This window comes from Microtus pennsylvanicus, chromosome 1 (genome assembly GCF_037038515.1).
Source record: "Microtus pennsylvanicus isolate mMicPen1 chromosome 1, mMicPen1.hap1, whole genome shotgun sequence".
In the NCBI taxonomy this organism is placed as follows: Eukaryota; Metazoa; Chordata; class Mammalia; order Rodentia; family Cricetidae; genus Microtus; species Microtus pennsylvanicus.
Window position 1 is genome coordinate 57,733,421 of NC_134579.1, and position 17,975 is coordinate 57,751,395.

The window sequence follows — 17,975 nt, forward strand, 5'->3', positions numbered from 1 at the left end:
TTTTTATAAAAGGACTTAGTCATTCTCACCGCTTGCCCACCCTCACTGTCCCAAACGCCCCTGTTTTTCGACGCTTTCTCCGGAGTCTCGTCCTTATTAACAAGCACCCTATGCTCTAGGGACAAAGTGGAAAGGCTCGGAGGAAGGCGACCCGCGCTCTCTGCTCTGGGCTCCCACTACTTGCTATCAGGCAGCACCGCGGACACCTCTGCTCCACGGTGATTGGCCAGCGGCGGGGTCCTCACGGTCGTCCAATATGGCGGCGCCCAGTGGCGGTGTGAACTGTGAAGAGTTCGCCGAGTTCCAGGTGATGAGGTTTTCCTCACGTGGCAGGCTTGTCCAGCCTTTTGTCCCCAGATCCTGTTTCGTGCTTTGGCCTGGGAGGGAGTATGGACAAGTTGTGGGAAAAGCAGGCGGTTCCGAGCTTTTCTTTTAGGGGAACTTTGGAGGTCATGGGGGCTAGGGGTGGCCTTGGAAAGCGTAGCTGCTCGGTGCAGGGAAGTGGCTGAGGTCCTCTGCCTCATTCCGGAGTGCTAAAGCCGAGCTCGGAAGCTGTGGGTAGGAATTGCAACCGTTCAGCGGTTCCCCGAACTTAGTTCCTAGCTTCTGCAGTTCCTCTCCCCCTTCTGAGTTGAGCTTTTGTGGGAGAGAAAGAAGTGTAAGGCCTTGTATGCTTGATAAAATATTTGTGATAGTGTCCTGTTTTGGTGAGGCAGACTATTTGAAAGCTTTGAGGGAGGGCTAATTCTCATATTTGGTTTGTGCTAATGCCTTCTTGATCCTGACACTTAAGGGGGAAAAAATGTGTCTTTTTGTACAAAACATAACAAAGGTCCAGAACTTAATACTTACCCAAGAATTGAAGAATAATGATCAGGATGTTGATCAGTTTTCATGGAAGTTACTGGTGACGTGTTCTGATACTAGAGTTGAATTTTAAATCACGATTTTTAAGCTAAAGATAGTGAAGATTCGTTTCACATATCATTGTTGACCTAGCTGTAATAATCTTAATACTCTGAGTAGTTTGGAGGTAGTGGTATTCTTAAAGATAACCTCATCAAATTGATCTCTTTGGCAAAAGATTTTTGGTTTTTCAAGACAGGGTTTCTGTGTAGCTTTGGAGCCTGTCCTGGAAACTAGCTCTTGTAGACCAGGTTGGCCTGGAACTCACAGAGATCTGCCTGCCTCTGCCTCCTGAGTGCTGGGACTAAAGGCGTGTACCACCACCACCCAGCTTTGGCAAAAAAAATTTAATAAATATCGAACTTAAAACCCCTGTTTACCCAGAACTGGCCTTGGCATATCTTCTAACCTCCTTGTAAATAGGTATTACTTTTTGTTCCCACCTCTTCACAGATAGGACCAGAACATACATGAAGATGCTATAATAATGTAAAACCTTAATATAGCTTAATTTTAGATGCATTTGGTAAAATTATAAGACATGGTTGACTGGAATTCTCACAAATTATTGATCAAAGTTTGCATTCTTAAGAGCTGTTAGATCATTTTATATGTAAGTATGTAACTATGGAAAGCCCGGCGCTCAATACCAGTGGAAAGAAACTGAAGGTCATATGTCTTTTTTTTTTTATTGTAAATATTAGGTAGTATTTTACCCCATAATTACGAAAGAATCTGTACTGTAAATGCCCCTGTATTCGTCATCTAAATTCTTATGTATCTGCACTAACTGTATGTATATCTATTTATCCACCACTCAATCCATTAGTCCACCTTTTAATTTGAGGAGTTTCAAAGCCAGTTGCAAAAGCCGAGTGCTTTTAAATATGCTGCCTGCGTATCAACTGGATTCAGCGTTTGTTCGCTATTTTGGAGGGATATATTTTGAATATGATATAGCCCACAGGTATTTATGAGTACTTGGCATAGTTTGACGTTGACATATACTTGTAAGGCAAATGTCTGTCAATATCGAAATGGATGCTTTCACCTTCAAAAGTGTTCTGATAGGCTTTCCTAGACAATCCCTGTCCCTTCCTGTCCAGTCCCAACTATTAGTACTACTCTGCTTTTGTTTTCACACAGCTCTGATTTTAGGCTTAAACGATTTGTAGAGAGTTTTAACTTTTTTTAAAGCCCCCCCCCCCCCCCCCGGCTCCGGAGCACTCCCAGAAAATACCTTATTTCCAAAGTGAGATGGAATCCAAAAAATAAAATTTAAAATTGAATGCTTCGACTCTTACTTTAACATACATTTGAAAATTCCTTGAGTACTTTTTAGTCTGCTCAAGCTGCCATAACTAAATACTACTGACTGAGTGGCTTAAAAAACAGAAATGTGGTTGCCTGAACTTTTGGAAGACTGGGGTCGGGGTTAATCTCTGGTGAGGTCTCTTCCTGCCTTGCAGGTGGCTGTTTTCTCACCATGTCCTCACACCTTTAGTCTGTGTCTGTGCAGTTGGACAGGGTCTCTAATGTCGCTCTTCCTCTTCTAATAAGTACCTCAGATTAGGGTTCCTGCCCTGTTGACCTCCATTTCTGTAACTGTGTATATATGTATGTATTTGACAAGGTCTCACAATGTTGTGGAGCCTGGCCCAAATAATTCTGGCTCAAGAAGTCCTGCCTCAGCCTCTCAATGAAATTGAAACCAGTGTATGCCTGGTTGTGACCTCCACTTAACTTTCATTCCTAAAATCCCTATCTACAAGTACTTAGGGCTTTAGCACGCACACCAGGCTACACAATTTAGCCACTATCAGGTTATCTACCAGCTACCAAGCTTTAGGAGGTATCATGGTGGACAGGGTATGAAAAAGGAGCTTTAAGTCTGGATTAAAACATGTAGAAGACAGTGAGCTATGGATGAAATGCATAAGAGCTCAAAAAGAAATATACCAAGAGGTCACAGTTGAGTTGGGTCTTAGGTAATACCGGTTGAATTCTAGGCAGAAGTTATAGCATACATTTCCTGTACAGTCATGCATTGCTTAACAGTGAATGGGTATATATCCTGAGAAATGTGTTACAGGTGGTTTTATGTTACGCATATGTGAGCATAATTAAGCCTTATCTAGGTTTCAGTTAATCCTTGTCATGGCTTCTTGATACATTGGGATGCAGTAGACAGGAGATCTGAGAAGATGCCATAAGTAGGAGAATAGTCTAATGAAGGCGAATATAACTCAATAAATGCCCAGATCAGTAACAGCCACTTATTCCCATTGTCAAATGTTGCCCTCTGCACTGGGCGTGGTGGCTCACAACTTTAATCCTAGCAGTTAGGAGGCAGAGGCTGTGGGATTAGTCATTTTTGCGGCTTTGGGATGTCTCCTTTCGTGAGTCACCTTTGTGTCCTCGTCTGAATTTAGGATCTAGGCCATGTGTAAATTTCAGGTCACATAACGAAGTTCTAAGATCTAAACATGGTGTGTCAATCCTTTCTAGAACCGGATCCTCTTGTGTGCCTCTAGGCAAAATCTTTGACTTGTACTTTTATCCCCAAATGCTTCTCTCTTCCAACCCCCTTTTCATGTTTGTCGTGTATTTGAACCCTCTGCCTCGTGACTTAGGCCTGACTTGTTCCTGAGCACATGCTCTTGTCATTTCCATGCTTCGTCCCCACACCTGTCACTTGGAAGTACCTTCCTTTCTCTCCAGGTGAGACCCAGGTCAAACATCTCTTGGGAAAAATCAACTCACTATTCCTTTTCAGAGTGCTTTATTTCCATTAGGAATGTATATTCAGGTGTACATAGATTATTTGGGTTGACTTTAAACCACCCAGCCTTTGTCCTAGATCTCCTGGAGTTGACATAAGGGCTCTGGTGCTTCTTCCACTGTAAGGAGGTGAGCCCGGAGAGACACTTACAGTCTTTTCTTATTCTTTCTCCTTTTTTGCAATCTATGAAATTTAATAATAACTTATAATTCTCAACACTCCTGGAATAAGTGTGTCAACAGGTCAGATATTATCATTGTATTTTTATTCCTTTTCTGTAAAAATTATTACTATGTGAATGTGTGCGTGTGGGAAAGCACAGGGCATGCATGTGTGGAAGTCGGGAAAGTCTGTGGAGTCAGTCCTTCCACCTTATGTGGATTCCAGGAGTGAACTCGGTTGTCAGGTTTGTGTACCGTGCACCCTCACCTGGTTGGCTCTGTGCACTCCCTGCAGTGATAAAATAGTCTGTCTTTGTGCTGTCTTCATGGAGTGTTGCTGCTAACATGTGGGTCTCCAGCTTGTTAGTATGCTGCTGTAATTGGAGGTTTAAGATTTATTTTCATTTTGTCTGAATGGGCATTTTGCTAGCAGGTAGAGGACATTGGGTCCCTTAGGACTGGAATTAGAGATTGGAGACAATTGTTAGCTCCCATGTGGATGCAAGGGATTGATCCCAAGTCCTTTGGAAGAGTAGTCAGTGCTCTTAACTACCGAGCCACTTCTCCAGCCACCAGAACTGAAGGTTTTAAGTTATAAATTTCAGTTTAAATAACCTCACATGCTAGTATCCGCTGTATCAAAAGCCCAGCTCCAAATCATAGGTTGGGAATCCACTAGTAGATAAGAAAGGGGGAAAATAGTGTACTTGGCAGCCCTCATTTGTAGACTCTATTGATAAGATTGCAAAAGTAGTGGGTGTGTTCAGAACCAACAAGATGGTTCAACAGGTAAAAGTACTTGCCACACAAGCCTTATTACAACTGGAGTTGATTCTGAGAACTTGTGTAAACATGGAAGAACCAAATCCACAGAGCTGTCAACTACATGCTCACCATGGAACATGTACACCCCACTCACTAATACATTTTTTTAAATAGGTAGATTCCTTACCTAATTAATGTGGACAAAATTACCCAATTAATGCAGACAAAAATTGTTATGTAAAGACGTTAATAGTTTCTCCACATTGTTTTATTGGGAGGATTTGTTTATCATGATTAAGTTATAGCCGGTACCTAAATGCAGAAATGGTTAAAGTTCAGCATCAATAAAAGCTCAACAAATTTTAAGCCGTATAATCTTTTCCCTGGATTGCTGTGTCAGCCTTCCAATTGGTCTCCTTACATCTATCCTGGTGTCCACTCCACTTTCTAGGCAGTCGTTTCAGAACACAAATCTGATCATATAACCCCACCATTCTTAGAGCATTTCACTCATTTTCTTTTCTCAGAAAATATTAAGATCCTGCAACATCCCCTACAGTAGTGAGTCTTGTCTTACACTGTATTTTCTCATGCATTCAGCGGTCTATTTTAAGTGGCTGGCATGGGGGCATCCTTGCAGTTCTTGAGCTCTTAATGATACTAAACCTGCTATAAATTTTCACTCCAGTTTACCACCCCCATATTGTACCAGGCAGGCGTTGTGGTTATTAAAAATACCACCAGTACGGGTTACCTAAAGGCATATTTGGTAATTTGTTAACAGTCCAAAAATAGTACACTGTACAGTTTAAAAACAAATCTTTTAGAAATAAATATTTCTAAATATATAAATAATGTGCTTTACCTGCACGTATGTCTGTGCACTACCTACATGCCTAGTACCCTCGGAGCCTAGACGAGGGAGTGAGATCCCCTGGAATTGGAGTTGTGAATGGTTGTGAGCCACCTGTATAGCTAGGGTGCTAGGAAGAGCCTGGGTCCTCTGGACAAGCATCCAGGTCTCTTAAGCACTGAGCCATCTTTCGCTTTTATGTTCTTTCGCCATCTTCTCTGTGGTATCTGAGCCTTGGAGGGAGTGGTACTGATTCTAGGACCAAGCAGCCAGTTGTCACCTATTGTCAGGACTTTGACCAATTAGGAGTCTGTGCATTAACTCCCATCCACTGCCAAAAAGAAGCTTCTCTGACAAAGACAGAACAGCACTAGTCTATGGGTATAAGCATAAGTATTTAGAAGGCATCTTAGCAGCTTGTCCGTTTGGCAAAAACAACAGTAGTAGGTTCCACTTTAGGGCCTGTGACCTCTTCAGCCATGGTTTCTTAACCAAGTTTACAGTACCGGGTATGAGTTATGTGGAGCAGTCAACTCCAGTCAGAAAGCAGTTGGTTATCTCCATATGTCTTGCCTGGCAAGTTGTTGTTATAATTTATGAGGCCCACAGCTAGGTAAGATTGTCGATGACTTTTCCCTAGGAGCCTACATGGCACCTTTTGGCACCATGAAGGCTATCCAGCAGGAAGGATGCTTCTTGCTTAGTTCCTTCTTAGTGTCTTTATGTCCTATGACCAAAGTGTATGGTGTCCTCAGCAATTGGATCTTACCGTGTAGTCTGGTGGACAACTAAGAGTAATGATAATAACCTGTGTTCTTTGGGGGGCCACTAGGGCCTTACTGCTTGTAGGAGGTATCCTACAGTTGGCATTGGAATTTTTATATAATAATGTGGCTTTTGGGAGGACCGTTATCCACCCATGCAGGGAACCCCCTTTAAATTTTTTAAAAAACAAATTATATTTTTAAATAACTTAGAAAGTAGCTCTGAATAGGAATTTTTCCCAAGTCTTAGTTTGGTTTAGCACTTCCCTCTAGCCTGTCTTCTCTGCCTGCCTTCTATCCTGCTCCAGCCGAAACCCCAGTCTTCTCCTGTTCTACTCTCATGTCCGTGTGTCCTGCTGTTTCACCTCCTTTCCTTCTCTCTGATGTCCCCTTTCTAGCTCTCTGACCTCTTAATCCCAGGTGAAGATTTGAAGCTAGGTTCTGCATGCGAGAATGTCTGGTCTTTGTCAGAGGCGTTTCTTCATCTCCCAGCCAAGACAGCTCGGAGCCCCAACTTGATCCTATTTTGTTCCATAAGATTTCTCTTTCCCACAGTGCTTCTCTCTCTCTCTCTCTCTCAGCAACTGCTCGAGCGCAGTGTGAGTTAGTAAAAAGATGAACTCTGGGACTGTAACCGCTGTACCTTTCAAAGAAGAAAGTTGCTGAGAACTCTTCTGGCTAAGGAAAGATATCTAAAAAGTACAACTGAAACTTGGCCTCAGAAGATAAGTTTTTCCTTACTGCAAGGGAGGAAAAGAAGAATTTGAAGGCAATTTGTAAAGGGGGTCTGGAAAAAGCAGTCATGTTGAAGGAGGTTAGGTTGGCTTTGTCTGATCTATCCCTCCCCGCTCCCCCCCCCATAAGATCTTGCTACGTAATCCTTGCTAGTCTCCAACTCATGACTCTCCTGTCTCAGCCTCCTGAGTGCTAAGTTCACAGGCTGTGCCACCACACCCAGCTGCTTTCTTCCCCTGACTCCCAAGTGACTCATCATTTGTTTGAAATTTACAATCATGGGCATTATATGGCATACTATTTAAAATGGTAGTTGCCCAGGGACTATGTTGAGATTGTCCCCTAAGAACCGTGGTTTGCAAAGAATACTATCAGCAGAAGTAGATACAGGGAAAGGAGACAAGGCAATGAACTTTGTGTTATTTGCCTGTGGTGTTTTGTTGTTATTTTATTTATTTGGGGAAGGGACTGCTTATGCAATGGTGTTGAAGTCAGTGGAGGTCAGAGGACAACCTGTGGGAATTGGTTTCCTCCTTCCAGCATGTGGGTCTGGGGATTGAACTTGGGTCATCAGGCTTGGCAGCAGGTGCCTTTATCTGTTGGGCTTTCTCATGAGTCCTTGCCTGTGATTTTGTAATCCATATGATGGATGTTGTGAACGCTGTTTTTTTCTGTCTTGAGATCATGAGCCGGCTATTAAAATATTCCACAGTTTAAGGCGAACAAAGTGGTAGGGCATAATTTAGACTACGTGTTCTGATTAAATGGACAAAACGATTAGAATCTTGCCTCTTTCATAGACAAAGTCTTACAGAAGGTTAAGTCTGTCTTCAAGGAAACTGGGAGTAGCTTAGTGATGGAGCACTTGCCTGGCATGCATGAGGATTTGAGTTTGATTCCCAGGACTGGGGTGGTGTGGATTCTTCAAGGCATTTTTAGTAACAAGGCAAAATGTTCACAATATGTCATTTTTAAAAGTTGCATAGTGGGGGCTGGAAAGATGGCTCAGTGATTAAGAATACTGGCTGCTCTTCCAGAGGACCTGGGTTCAATTCCAGCACCCACATAGCAGTTCACAGCTCTCAAGTTCCAGGGGATCCAACACTTTCACACGGACATGAGTGCAGGCAAAAGACCAATGCATATAAAATAAAAATAAATCATTTAAAAAATGTTACATAGTATGTCAATTTCATAAAATATTCATGAGTGTATAAATAGTAAACCTGTTAATGTATTACTAATTTAATTGGGTAATTAATTTTTTTTTCAAATTTATCTATAAGGAAGGTATATGTGAGGGGATGCAATAAAGAATCACTGAAATGGACGTGCTGGTAAGGTTAAGAAGGTTTTTGGTTTGTTTGTTTTTTAAGATTTATTATGTATACAGTGTTGCCAGCAGAAGAGGACACCAGATTTCATTACTAAGAGTTGTGGGCCACCATGTGGTTGCTGGAAATTGAACTCAGCCAGTGCTCTTAACCTCTGAATCATCTCTCCAACCCAAGAAGAAGGTTCTTATTGTGAATAAAAGAGAGAAAAAGAAAGAAAAAGAATTAAGACTGCTCATGGCTAGGGAAATGGGGAGGACAGAGAGTGACAGAGACCGAAGGAGAGAGCATAACCAGAGCTAGGGAATAGGGAGGGGTCGGGTGTGGAGGGGGTGGGGAGATGGGGGTTGAGGTGTGGGGTGCTGAGTAGCTAGGAGGAAGGAGGGGCCAGGAGGCTAGTGTGGACTTGGAAATGTGTGACAAGCACCCTTAGTGGGGGACTGAGGGAGCCTGGAGGCTGATGGGCTGGCTCTGCTATGTCAGAGACTAGGGAAATGACTCCTTTGGCAGATGGGAACCAGTTTCACAAGTTCCTAAGGAATGCTGGCTTTTTAACCATAACCGCTGTAAATCCTTCTGTAGTCCATCTTGAGCTCATTTCTAGATATATGGACATCCTGAGACTTGACAGATGGTAACATTAATGATAAGGAATGTTTTTATTACGTAGGAGGAGAAAAAATGAAAGTGTTGGCTTCAGTCGTGGGTTTAATTTGACAAAGGAAAGAAAGGGTTTATGTTGAGGGAGATGGTCTGGTGAAGTTTCCTCTAATACATGTCAACGTTAAATGCTAATTTCGAAGTTTCCACAAATAATGTGTTTGTATTTTAATATAATTGTTTTCTCAGCAGGTTTTCAGAGGAAGTGGTGTTTTTTGTGGGGGATGTATATAAAAAAGAGAGGGGTAGCCCGGCAGTGGTAGAGTACGCCTTTAATCGCAGCACCGGGAGGCAGAGGCAGGTGAATCTGAGTTTGAGGCCAGCCTGGGCTACAGAGCTACTTCTAACTCAGTCAGGGCTACACAGAGAAAACCCTGTCCCAGGAAAAAGCGAGAGAGAAAGAGAAGTGTCTACTGTTAGAAACTCAGTCCCATGTTTCTGTTAACTGAGGACAGCGCAGTTCTCTGGTGAGGACCGTGAGCACTGCCTGCAGTGTGCGTCAGGTCCTGCTGTGCAGGATACCAAGAGCTCTTTTTCTTTTCTCGTTTGGGAGCAGTAGGTTCCTGGGGATGGAACTCAGGGCCGCGCAGGAGGTAGGCAAGTGCTCTGCTACTGGGCAGCATCCCCAGCCACTTGGAGATCATAACTTTTGGTTTTGTCCTTTGGATTGGGTTTGTGTGAGTTGGAGACCATTAGAAGGCAAGTAGAGTCTTGAGAAATGTTACCCAGGGTTTCTAAAGAACAGCTAAAATTAATTCCTACTTGTTCAATGAATTAAAGAAGCCAAAGTATGTTTTTTTCTCTAGTAGCAAAGATGTTCCATTTTTATCACAAAAATATTTACAGTCATAGAAACTCAAAGAGCTGGAAGGTAAAGCTGGCATGTGCTGCTTTGTGTCTGAGCTGACTGGTTCTGTCCGTGCGGAACTGGAGCGATGGCATCGCTGGTTGTGGAGAGTGTGTGGTGTCCAGGTTGGGGACCCTCTTTGGCTGTGTCGGAGATGGAAGACACAGTTTGCTGGGTATCATTCCAGACAGTGGGATTTCACTGTTGAGCCACAGAGCTAGGCTCAGAGTTCTCTGTGAGAATCACTATTACATATCCTACCCATTATCCTTGTGGTAAAGATATTTTGGTTATACTCTGTTTAGCTTGTTTTCCTCTTACATAGAATAGTTGTAAAATAGCTAAGATTTCTTTATGCTTAAGTAATTAAATTTAAACACTTAACACTTCGTTGAAATTATATTCTTTTTATTTTAAATATATATAGGAATTACTCAAGGTGATGAGGACAATTGATGACAGAATAGTACATGAATTAAACACTACGGTGCCAACAGCTTCCTTTGCAGGGAAGATTGATGCCAGCCAAACCTGTAAACAGCTTTATGAGTCTGTAAGTTTATCTCCTGAGTCTCTCCGTTGTGTTTCTTTGTATCTTTCTTTGCAGACAAAATAAGAAACAAACTGACTTGTACATACGCTGTGAAAAGCACATGCCGTCATTATATTTCTTTGCATACACTTGAAAGAGGAAGTATACTAGTTTTAATGTTACAGCTCCAGACAGTGTGTGGTGTATGCACAAATCTGAAGAAATGGTTATAAAGAATGGGAGCAGAATTGTTTGGCCTATGCATGCATGGCCTTTTGCTTAAATAGACAGTATGCTTTTGTGGACAAAGTTATTTATTTAATTAAATTTAGAACACTACCTACTAGCATCTAGGTTCTGTTTTGTGTGTATGTGTGTATGCCATTCTATTGAGCAATCAAGTAAATACTGTGGTTTTAGGAAATTGGATGGTGTGGTGTTTAGTCATTGCAAGTGGGGGTGGGTCCAAGTCCTAGCATCCCTTGGATGTTTGATGGTCCACTTATGTCTTGGTATATCTGAATGTGGTCAGTTTTTGATGCTCTCCTCCTTGAACCACAATTGTTAAACCTGGCTACCCAAGACAGATGGAGAAAGGCTGTTACTCTAAGAAGGGATTATTGGAATCATTCTGTCAGCTGTCCTAGCAATCAACACACAAAACCGATGCAACCACTAATCTGTGCCTCGGGTTTTCTTTATCAATACTTACTTGAGATTTTTGAGAAGACCTCTGATGGCAAAGTTAAGTAACATTCTTTGTATTATTCTCCACATCACTTACTGCTTAACATCTTCCCCCTGTTAGCAACAAGAGGCTAAAAACAGCCAGAAAAGACACAAAGAAGGAAGACTAGCAGAAGAGGCGGGGAGGTGTAGGGTACAGGAGCTCATGCTGGGAGTGGTGAGGAGCAAGGAGGCTGCAGGACGGGAGGGAGGAGCAGGAGTGCTGGCCTGGACTGTGGCAGAGGCAGCCCGGCCTTGTCTTCTGCCTCTTCCAAGGTTTTCCCTCTGAATCTCTTCAAGAGATTCAATTTAAAAAAAAAAAAAAAAAAAAAAAACACTTAATTTTCTGAAGGCTCAAATTGGTTTTCCTAACACTAAAATGTAACAAGCTAATGTGATTTCTTTCCCTCTTTTTATTCCTTTGTTCTTCTAGTTGATGGCAGCTCATGTCAGTAGGGACAAAGTTATAAAGAACTGTATAGCCCAAACCTCAGAAGTAGTAAAAAGTCTCCGAGAAAAAAGAGAGAAGAACCTGGATGACTTAACGTTATTAAAGCAGCTTAGAAAAGAACAGACAAAGGTAAGTTGGGCAGACTTTACGTGTCTAGGGCAGAGGTTTCCCGAATACAATCTTTTTTTAATGCAAAATTTTAAGGAAGTTATGGTTATTACTTTAAAAAATGATGAGGTCAGGGTTGGGAGGATGGATCAGTAGATAAATTGTTTGCTTTGCAAATATGAGAACTGTAGTTTGGATCTTGAGAACCCTTGTAAAAAAATTGGGTGGTGTGGGCCTGGAAAGATGGCGTAGTGGTTAAGAACACTGACTGCTCTTCCAGAGGACTTAAGATTTGGTTGCTGGCACCCACACAGGCTTATAACTATAATTCCAGTCCTAGAAGATCTGATCACCCTTGATGGTGTCTGCAGGCACCAGGCATGTACATGGTATACAAACATGCAAACACAATACCCATATACATCAAATAAATTAAACCACCACCAACAGCAAAAAAAAAAAAAAAACCTGAGTGGTGTGTCATCCCTGTAATCACAGCCCTCCAGAGGCAGACAGGAGGTCCCTGACAAGCTGGCTAGCTAGACTAGCCAGAATTCACTAGAACCCCACCTCACTGTTGTCTGGAAAGACGCGGCAGACGTCAGGCCTCTACTTGCAAGTGTGCGCTTGTGCTCACACACAAACAAACAATTTTAAAAGTCAAGTGCTCACTCAGGGATATATGAAAGGAAGCTTTTTTCCTCATATAATACATTTAATGAGGCAGAAATGTTGCTCTGTAGGCCTTGTTTGTGGCTTACCAAGAAAGAAGTTATGCTTTGGTGTTCTGGGGGTCGGTTCCAGGACTGTTCCTCTGCCCGCCAGGGAGATCAAAGTTCACAGATTCTCAAGTCCCATATGTAAAGTAGTATAGTATTTGCATTTAACTTTTTTTGCAGGTATGTTTGTGTAAGGATATCAGACGTTGGAGTTACAGATAGTTGTGGACTGCCATGTGGGTGCTAGGAATTAAACTCAGCTCACCCAGGTCCTCTGGAACAGCAGCCAGTGTTCTTAACCCTTGAGCCATCTCTCCAGCCCTGCTGTTTCTTAATAATAGGAATTTTTCTTACATGACCACCATATAATTATCAGTATAGTTGTCTACTTAAGATAGATAGATAGCACACCGGGTGGTGGTGGCGTCAGCACTCAGGAGGCAGAGGCAGGAGGATCTCTGTGAGTTCGAGGCCAGCCTGGTCTACAAGAGCTAGTTCCAGGCCAGGCTCCAAAGCTACAGAGAAACCCTGCCTCGAAAAACCAAAAAAAAAAAAAAAAAAAAAGATAGCACAGTGGGCAACTTATAGTTCTTGTGTGTCAGAGGAGACTGAAAAGGCAGAGTGGAACATGCTGTATCTATCTATCTATCTATCTACCTATCGTCTAATCTATCTGCCTATTTATCTGTCTATCAATCATCTAATCTATCTGTCTATTTATCTCTCTATCATCTATCTAAAGTAATTGTGGGATTTGGTTGGTATTTGTTTAGCAGATGTAGCCAGATGCAGGGGGCACACAGCAGGAGGCCAGGCTGCTGTGCTTTCGCTGTTTGCCTGGAGGCAGCTCCAACTCTGTGTCTCTCTTCACCCTTGAGTACTGCTTAGGTCTCTGTTCCATGCTTGCTTATTCATCGGGCAGTGATTGGAGTCTCCAGATGGTATATTTGTTAGAATAGTCCTTGTCCCACCCCTTCATATTCAGTATTATTTGTATGTTATTTTATAAAATTGGTCAGGGAATAAATAGCTTTAAGCTTGCTTGCTTTTTTTGTTTGTTTGTTTGTTTTGGTTGGTTTTTGTCGTTGTTTGTTTTTCAAGACAAGGTTTCTCTTTGTAGCTTTGGAGCCTGTCCTGGAACTCTCTGTAGACCAGGCTAGGTCTGGTCTAGAGACTCACAGAGATCCATCTCCCTCTGCCTCCCAAGTACTGGGGTTAAAGGTGTGCACCACCACAGCCTGGCGCTCTGTTTCTTGAGTGTGTGGCTGCAAACCTGTCCTCCACTCTCAGGAAAGGTCATCCTTTCCAACTAACCCGTCATCTTAACTAGTGAAGGAGGAAAGGGGCACAGGCTGAGCCGTCCACATAGCCAGGTGGACCCTGCTTGAGCAGCAGTGGTGTGAACATGCAGCCGCCGTACTACCCTCACCTCCTGGATTTTGGTGAAGATGTTGACTGGGGATGTGGGGCAGGACTGCTAAAACATATGCTGAAAAGTCAGAGCCGCGCTCCCCTTGCTAGTGAAGTACAAGGTTCAGCGAAGCCCTGCTGTTCAGGAGCGACTGTGTCTATTTGCTCAGCTCTTAATCTGCCCCTTTGCCCTTAGGCCACAGGCACTACAGGGAGGGGCATTGGAAGCAATCAGTGAATAAATGTAAGCTTTGCTTCTGGGCTGTAAGGCTACGGAGGAGAGGGAGTGGCAGCTGTTTACCTTCCTCAGGTGCCAGAGAGAGTCCTTCAGACGGTCCAGCTCTTCCTCATTCACTGAGGATGCGGGGACTTTAACTGGCATCCCTAAAGTCACAAACTAGTGAGTGGTTAGGAATTTTAGTAACCTTTAATTATCAAACATATCGACTGTAAGACTCATTCTTCACAAGCCTTGTACAACCTATTCCAGCCTTTATAGGTTAGGGTCCCTGTTTCGTTTTTTTATTTTCCATTTAGGAAAATTCCAATCACTTCATCTTTTATTATATAAAATCCTTATCTAAAACATTCTCATCCTCATCCTACCCTCCCCCTTTTCAACTATGATCTAGTTTATTCTGGAGCTACAGATGAGTGACCCTAATTTGGGGACTCGGAACTCGGTCACCCATGCTTCATGTTCCAACGTGGAAGCCATTTCATGGATTTTTATAGTAATAGAATGAAAAGGTTCTTTTTAACTTTTCTTACTAAAAGTTATCTCATATTTACTACCTCCTTAACATTTTTCTCACCTACTTACTGTTTCTTCTTTAAATAAAAGCTGAATCCAAATTATATATATATGGCACAATGTAGCAAATTAAGATCTGTACTCCGTTGTATCTATTGTAAAATCTGTATTCTATTGATATCAAACTTCTTAACTTCTTGGATATTATACCACCCACCTCCAGGGGCGGGGTCCTCACACAGAACTTGAGAATTAGAGAAGTCTTGCATCCCAACAAACACCTCCAGAGACGCCCGTGACCTTCAGCAGCCAGCACTCTTAGCTGAGAAGCTTGCTCACATGCTAACCTTGTAACCGCAGTGTTGGGTACAGAAGATGTTTCTTGTCCTTGTTCTAGCAGTGGACACCTGGGAGGCTGGGTTTCTGTGGGTGCATCCTCACTTCTCCATCAGCCCGTATGTAACACCGTCAGATTGGGTGCTCCATGTATCCATCAGCCCGTATGTAACACCGTCAGATTGGGTGCTCCGTGTATCCGTCATCCTGTATGTAGCACTGTCATTTGGGGTACTCCATGTATCCGTCATCCTGTATGTAACACCGTCATTTGGGGTACTCCATGTATCCATCATCCTGTATGTAACACCGTCATTTGGGGTACTCCATGTATCCATCATCCTGTATGTAGCACTGTCAGATTGGGTGCTCCACATATCTAGCAGGAATCATTCGGGGAAAGCCCTTTTGAGGCAGTCAACTGGAGTTCCCCATTAGGAGTCCCAGGCAGTGCAGAATGTCCTCAGGGACACTTCCAAGTGGAATAATGGATTGTAACAGGTGGAGATAACCTCACCAGATCGGCCCTCACAGCCCAGCAGGAGGTAGTGGAGGAAGTGGAGGCAGTCAGCTGGAGTTTCTAGGGAGCTTCTCTACATTGACTAAGCTCTGCACAGCTGGATTTGTGGCTCCTCCTTCCTATTGGAAGCTCATTTCTGTCCTGAGATAAACAATGGTGACATCTACTAGAAATGGTTTTATTTCCGGTTCTTTTCAGGGAAATTTTTTGCTCTTGGGCTGGTTTGCTGTTCTTTCCTTCCCTGTCACAGTTAGTCAGGCCAGCCCATCCCTAGACAAGGGATGGATGGATACCTTGAGATAGACTTGCTGAACTGTGGAGGGCCAGTGTCTCAGAGAGCTCAGGCAGAAAGGACAGTTTACTAATACAATGTGTATTACCTGTGCTTTTGAAAATTTGCTTTTTCTTTATTTTGTACATGGTGTGTGTGAGTGTGTGTGGGTATGGCCTCCTGTGCTGGTGTGTGTGAGCCAGAGGTTGATGTGAGGATGTATTCCTCAATTACTTCTCCACCTTAGTTTTTTGAGGCAGGGTCTCCCACTGTTCTGGAAGCTTGCAGTTTTAGCTAGATTGGCTGGCCAGCAAGTTCCCAGGGTCTGCCTGCCTCCACCCCGATTGGGGTGCTAGGTTTAACTCTTTACTCAGAATTTCTGTTTTTCTTTTTCCTCTCTTGCAGTTGAAATGGATGCAGTCAGAACTAAATGTTGAAGAAGTGGTAAATGACAGGAGCTGGAAGGTAGGAAATAATGTTGGTTCTTGCAGAGAACTGAGCGAGCAAGGGGCAGCCAGGGGAGGAACAAAAAGTGCAGGAAACTGAGAACAAAGAACCAGCAATGCGAACTTCTGTGTGGAGGCACAGCGGCTTTACAAGCAGCCGGAGGGTTTTGTGATCCTGTGCATCTCCTAACACTAATTATGGGCATATAGAATATTCAGAGTTTTTATTGTAGTTAACTAAGAACTGTCAAACAAGTTATTTGTTATAATTAGCCTTTTATGCAGTTACTTTTTACAAAACCAAAGTTGCTAACATTATTTTGCATTTGTGTCCGTTAATATTCATTGAGTTTCATTAAATGCAATTAACAGGGAACATTAAGTGGAAAGGAACCACTTAGATAAGTAAATTCCAGAGAAGGGAGAACAGCCGAGCTGAGTTTCTCCCTACTCCACATTCTGGCCGAGCTGGGCTTCTCCACACTCTGACCAGATCTCTCTGGACTTAGAGATGAGCTGCTGGGCACTGACTAACTTCTAGCATTTAGAACTGTTTGTCTCTTCAGGAGTTTTTGTTTCAGAATTTTCACACACACACACACACACACACACACACACACATTAATCATTGAGCAGATGTGATGTTCTGGTATATAACCTTCCAGCTCAGACTTGTTAACTGTTTCTAAAAGTCATAAATGAAGTCATCTATGACCTGTTAGCAGCCAGCATTTCCTGTGTCATTAAATAATTACATCTATCTTTAAAAAAAAACTCAAAACATGTGAAGGCATGAATAAATCACAGACTATAAATTGACTGCTTTATGGCATTTCTTTGTCTTCCTTGCCAAAGTGTAGCCTATACTTGCCCTTGCATCTTCATTAGGGCTATGCTGCTTAAAAGATTTGGGCAGTGCTTGTCTATGCACACATTCTCTGTAAAGTCATAAGTTTTTCTGGGGCTCTGATGGGAGAGGGGGATGGTGAATGTCTGGCTGTAGAGAGCCGGTCCAGAGGTTTTCAGTACGTGTAACGTTGTGGTAGGTGGTAGGCGTGAAACCGTTTGTATGTGCTGTCACGGGTGCTCCTCAACATGATGGGATCACAATCCCACTAAACCTGAGTGTTCTCAGGACACTGAACAGCGGACTAAGGCACAGAGAGACAATATTCTTCTGTGTATTATTAGCCCACAGAGAAAGCAAAATTTAGCCAGGCTGAAGCAGGACTGTGAGTTTGAGTCCAGGCCAAGATACATAGTAAGTTAAATACCAATATGAACTACAAAACAAGACCTCTTACTCTTTTTAGCCCTGTTACTCCTGTGAATGGCTCTGCCAAGATTTTTATGTAGCATTGCCTCATTTAGTCAGAGAGCATTCTCTAACACTTAGGAAATGTTTCAGATTTTAGGAAGCAAGGTGACCCAAACAAGAAATACATAAATTCACATAATTTCGCAGAAGGCATATCCAGCTAGCTAATGGGTGTTGAAATCGTCTAGTGAATGTTACCAGGGTGTACATCACACTTAATTTGGTGTGCTAAAGAAATGTTGTGTTTCTGGCCTGTTGACCTAGACCAGATGCTAGAGTCCTCCTAACTTGTTGACAGGATAACTCAGTGACTTCTGTTTCTGTGTGAACATCTTAGGTGTTTAATGAACGCTGCCGAATTCACTTCAAGCCTCCAAAGAATGAGTAGAGAGAGGTTTTTAAAGAAAGACCTGGTCATCTCATCAACTACACATGACAGACGTCATCAGGGCGAGCTCCCGGGGATGGTCTCCGAGCCAGCAGGCCAATTCTCATAATTATAATAATCAATTACTATTTTATACTGATTCTGTACAAATGTTTTGTAACTATTAAAATAATTTTCTGACTCTGTGTA

The 17,975-nt window shown here is 42.7% G+C and overlaps 1 protein-coding gene across 1 annotated transcript; it reads left to right on the forward strand.

The window, feature by feature from the left end:
* Positions 1 to 24: 24 nt before the first annotated feature.
* Positions 25 to 17,975, forward strand: Mix23 (mitochondrial matrix import factor 23). Its single transcript, XM_075964702.1, has 5 exons — positions 25 to 307; positions 10,235 to 10,360; positions 11,499 to 11,645; positions 16,040 to 16,099; positions 17,736 to 17,975. Exons 1-5 carry the CDS (start codon positions 257 to 259, stop codon positions 17,784 to 17,786), a joined length of 435 nt encoding a protein of 144 aa, XP_075820817.1. The 5' UTR covers positions 25 to 256; the 3' UTR covers positions 17,787 to 17,975.

What these genes read in the sequence shown, in the direction of transcription:
- Mix23 (XM_075964702.1), top strand. Translation starts at nt 257, where the DNA reads ATGGCGGCGCCCAGTGGCGGTGTGAACTGTGAAGAGTTCGCCGAGTTC. An exon ending in TTAGAAAAGAACAGACAAAG is followed by an intron (nt 11,646 to 16,039) that starts GTAAGTTGGGCA and finishes CCTCTCTTGCAG; the next exon opens with TTGAAATGGATGCAGTCAGA. An exon ending in TAAATGACAGGAGCTGGAAG is followed by an intron (nt 16,100 to 17,735) that starts GTAGGAAATAAT and finishes TGAACATCTTAG; the next exon opens with GTGTTTAATGAACGCTGCCG.